At 36.2% G+C, this 4,458-nt stretch overlaps 2 protein-coding genes and 1 long non-coding RNA gene across 3 annotated transcripts in view; 1 reads left to right on the top strand and 2 right to left on the bottom strand.

Moving 5' to 3' along the window:
* The window catches only part of LOC144659509 (uncharacterized), a 152,684-nt gene that overhangs the window by 92,610 nt on the left and 55,616 nt on the right, over window positions 1–4,458 (bottom strand). The gene's annotated exons all lie outside the window — the stretch shown is intronic.
* On the top strand, window positions 89–1,321 carry LOC144659503 (succinate dehydrogenase assembly factor 3, mitochondrial-like). The gene is made up of 2 exons (XM_078519955.1): window positions 89–288; window positions 1,042–1,321. Exons 1-2 carry the CDS (start codon window positions 130–132, stop codon window positions 1,201–1,203), a joined length of 321 nt encoding a protein of 106 aa, XP_078376081.1. The 5' UTR covers window positions 89–129; the 3' UTR covers window positions 1,204–1,321.
* LOC144659499 (phosphatidylcholine transfer protein-like) overlaps window positions 2,507–4,458 on the bottom strand; it is a 24,476-nt gene continuing 22,524 nt past the window's right edge. The window contains exons 4-6 of the mRNA XM_078519951.1: window positions 4,056–4,227; window positions 3,152–3,219; window positions 2,507–2,645 (exon numbers count right to left, since the gene is read on the bottom strand). Coding sequence (XP_078376077.1) covers window positions 2,565–2,645; window positions 3,152–3,219; window positions 4,056–4,227 — 321 coding nt within the window. The 3' untranslated portion in view covers window positions 2,507–2,564. The remainder of the gene's footprint in view (window positions 2,646–3,151; window positions 3,220–4,055; window positions 4,228–4,458) is intronic.

Raw genomic sequence — 4,458 nt, 5'->3', positions numbered from 1 at the left:
TTTCATTTCTTGGCACTGTACGAAAGTAAACAACGGCGAGAGACTGGACGCGAGCAGTGCGCCTGGCAGAATTTGCGCCTCTTCAGTACCAAGGCTGCGATACATTTTGTGCTTTTCTGATTATGTAATATGAATCCGGCTTTGAGACTTTATCGTCGTATCCTCAAGCTTCATAGGAACCTTCCTCTCACTTCCAAAGCTTTAGGAGATCAGTATTTAAAGGATGAGTTTAGGAGGCACAAAAATGCTACTCAAGAACAGAGAACAGAGTTCATTCAAGAATGGAAAGTAAGCTTGAAATCACGATCCAATAGGCAATATGTTATTTCGTTTAAAAGGAAAGAAAATCAATGCTAAATTGCAGATTATGTTCGGCTTTATTTTGGGCAACAAGATAAAGCCATGCAAACTGCAAATATTAAGGTAACATCGGGGTATCTGTTATGTTGCATAGGCATCATTTCAGGGCGGTTGATTAGGATGCCCATGATTAAAGGGGAAGTGGGGTAGGGGGGGGGGGGGGGGGCAAAGGAGGTTGTTGAGTTAAGTTTAATGGTTTTAATGGTCCATCCCTAAAATGGAAACAATATTATGTAAAGACTACTGCAAGGACTGAAAAACCATCCTGTAAAGGCTAAACCACAAAATTTCAACTGGCCGCTATCACCCTCCATCAGGTTTATTGAAAGCAATCACAATAAATAAATATTATTTATTTATTTAATTTCAATTGTTTTAAATTATAAACCACATAAAATTGTAATTTTTTCCAATAAACCTCTGACAATGTCTGGTAATAGCCAGCCAAAATATTGCAGTTAACATTGTTTTCACCAGTCCTTAGCTTGATGTCTTTGGAGAATCTGTTATTATTTCATTTTCACTGTTCAAGATATGATCTTACTATCAATTTTCCAATGTTGAGCGAGTTTGATGGGATGGTCTTTGGGGAAATCCTAATGTTGAGCAACCTTGCCACTATTGGAAAAATATTTGAGAGGCAATGTTCCTAACATTAATTTTGTGCCCCTCTTTCTTCAGATGTATGCTGATTTGTTAGAGAGACAGCAAAAAGAAGGGATGGGTTTTGGAAGCCAACTAACAGAAGGACAGTTAGCAAGTGTAAATGAAGAACAACTACATCAACTGTATGCACTGCATCAAGAGATAACCACTCCATCAGATTCAACAGAAAGAAGCTAGTAATGCATGATATGTTCTGTACAACTCATGTCAGAGTCAATCCTCCCAAGATGTTACACACAAGGGGTATCAATCTTGTTGTAAATAGTTAGGCGAAGTGGTATGCTTCCACTGAGGTCTTTGTGGATTCACTTACACCACTTCCAGATGTCTTGTAGTCCTTCGGAATTATAACATACCGGTATACAAACAATCATGCTAAGAAACTCTTGGACTTGTAATGGTTCATGTGTATTGCTGCATATTGGATAAGTTGTTACTGAAAAGCATGGGATTAAGTAGATTAAAACACACAGGACCCTCATAACAAGTGGGCAGTTAACTGAGTGGCAATACACTTGTATAGCATCTCTACAACTTACAGGTGTGGATCCCTTATAAAATAAGTCCAGTGGGTACATTAAGAAGCTTTGATGATTGCTCATTATTACAACCTCTCTCCCCCCCCCCCAGGACTGTCATATGAAAGGGGCAGGATTTTTGTTGTCTTGCTTTATAAGGGGTGTAAATATTTGTAGATGTTTGGTCTCACTTAGGGTGTTCCTGACAAAACTCTGTGAAGGTCTCTTTAAGGGTTGCACTCAAAGAAATATACAAATAGAAATTCTATTTTTAGTATTTTGGTATCTTTTCTAGGGGTTAAAAAAAGCTTAAGCCAGGTCTAGATTGTTCTCTTTTAGGGGCTTTGTTCAAAAATTCTGACGAGTATCCCTGCCCCTTTCCTATTGGAGTCCCCCACTACCGGGGCAGAAAACATTCAATTTTGCAGATTTTCAAGAGTTTGATGACATGAAGAAAAGGTGTCATCAAAAGTAATGATAATTATCATACATGTACTGTAGATAACACATGACAGTGCAGCAAATGTTGCAATGTAAAAATTCTGAGGTTTTTATTTAAAACACCTTGATTTTGTTTATACATTTGAAACAACCTGATTATAAAACCAAATGCTGTTGATTTCTATTTCTGTAAATGTATAGAAAAGAGGAGAGCTGATCATACATCAAGCAAATCTTAAACTACATGTACAGTAGTCAGAATTATAAAAATTCTGACCTGCAAGATGATCATTTAAAAATATTTATTAAAATTACAATTTAGGTAATTTATATCGAGTGATTGCCTGGATGCAGAGGATAGTCATAAAAAAATGTTGTCAGTGAGTGACATTCTAATATCCTGAGCTGAAGACATTTTCAGAGTTGGTTGAAATACAGTTGAATGTCGTTCAGGTCGTGCAAGTGTTACCCTCACCTGCAAGATCCCACTCTAGACCAACAAATGAATGATACTGCTGGCTTAAATCTATTATCTAAAATTTTAAAAACTTGTCTGTTCTTCAAAAGTATGGTAAATTGTTATGTCTTCTTTGATGAAATATATTCTTCATAACCTAAACAGGCACTTCTCATTGAATTCATGAATGATGGCACTCCAGTCTAAAAATCAAAGAAATAATACAACAGTGGTTATAAACAGTATGTTAATGAACTGCATGAGCAAAACAATTGTTCAGGCAAAGTTAGCTTCTTGTTGGATTGTTAGACTTTTGACAATCTGCTCTGTACAAGGAATTTTTCACTGGAATTAATAGGTTTAGATATGGGAAGAGGAAGTTAGGGTGAGTGACCCCTGACATTGCACTGTCAGAGAATCAAGCTAGGCTAACCTGACAGTGCTATATATAGCATGATCTATAATCACAGAGTGCTGTTAATTGTTAACCCTGATTTAAAATAGTGGTTGGAAATATTTATGTTTGTTCATCTCTGGTCTCCGCCCACTTGGAGCTGGATAATAATATGGTTAACCACCTGGACCTGAGTGAGGTATCATGTACTACATTTTGACATTCCTTTCCCCATTTTCTTGGAGAATGTAACAACACGTCACATGACTCAAACATACATGTAGGAGTAATCACATCATTTCAAACGGTACAAACCTTTGCAGCCCAATTTATGAGCCATGATGGTATTAGTCCTCCAGGGTTATCAAAGTAATGCATAAATGCTGAAAAACATGATGAGTTGATGGGTCAGTTAGAGCATTCATCATTTTTCTCAAAAAGAACCAATTTCAATGTAATGGCAAATCAATTTACTTCACTTGATTTTATTTTTGTAAATTTGCAATAACATTTGAGTAAGAAATGGACTGAACTAAAGAGCTACTATATATTTAAAATTTTGGCCATCTATGAAAAATGTAAAGGATACCTAAAATTTATCTGAAATCAGCTTCACAGTGTAGCAAACACATGTACAATCTGCTAATAACTTGAAAGTAATTTATAAAAACTATGCCACAACATTTAATCTTTACTTTAGTGATTGAATAGAAATATTAAGTTGGCATAATTGAGAAGTCTGGGTAATCAAAGTTCAACTGTACCTTATTGCAAGTAAAACATTTCACGTAATTTCTTAATAATAACCAAATTGCATAATAAGGCCCAGGTTGTTCAAAGAATGAATAATGATATCCAGTGGATAAGTGTAAACACTGTCTGTCCCTTACACAACTGTAGCCAGATGGCTACGAAAGGTAACTATCAAAACATAAGTGTTTCAATAGATTTGAAGAAGACAGCCTCTGGGATAGGCAGCTGGTTTGAGTAGAGTGGAATTTTATGAATCTAACTTTCTATTACTTCAATTTTGGGGGAAAAGCAATCTTGTTCCCAGATCTCTCAAGGACAAAGCCGCCCTCAAGAGATCTGGGAACAGGATTAGGAAAAAAGTAGCCAACTCCTCTGAGCATTAAAGTAGGCAATACACTTCATTGGCCGTTGGCTGTTGAAAGCACTGATAATGTATTATTTGAGCTTAGGGGCCCGAGGGTCGTACCTTTTGTTCCCACATTGCCATCAGTCTGAATAATCAGACTCTGGTGATATTCCTTGACTCTAATTACTCCTGTTTTCTCAGGAGTCTTGGTGAGTGTATTGCTCTTAGCTAACACAATTATAGTTGGAACGCTGTTGATTTCCAGTTTACGCAAAGCTCTTGTGTATATGTACTGGCAAGAGCAACATTCAAGATGTAAAATTAAGGAAAATACTGATGGTGGGATTACCAGTGATCAAGTAAATCAACATTAAATTCAACAAAAAACAAAATCATAGCATAAATCTACAAAATGATGTATCAGTATAAAAATGCAACATTTATAAACCTAACAGATTTAAAGGTACATGCAAATTTCATAAAAGGCAATGGATGTGCTAGTAAAGAAGAGCTCTTGATTTGT

Source organism: Oculina patagonica, chromosome 7 (assembly GCF_052425735.1).
Source record: "Oculina patagonica isolate OP01 chromosome 7, crgOcupat, whole genome shotgun sequence".
NCBI lineage: Eukaryota > Metazoa > Cnidaria > Anthozoa > Scleractinia > Oculinidae > Oculina > Oculina patagonica.
Note: the sequence above shows the minus strand (reverse complement) of the source record. Positions and strands in the feature narration are given on the sequence as shown.

Bases quoted from the DNA above. Each gene is read 5' to 3' on its own strand.
- LOC144659503 (XM_078519955.1), top strand. From the start codon at position 130: ATGAATCCGGCTTTGAGACTTTATCGTCGTATCCTCAAGCTTCATAGG. The intron at 289-1,041 runs GTAAGCTTGAAA...CTCTTTCTTCAG, and splicing joins AGTTCATTCAAGAATGGAAA to ATGTATGCTGATTTGTTAGA.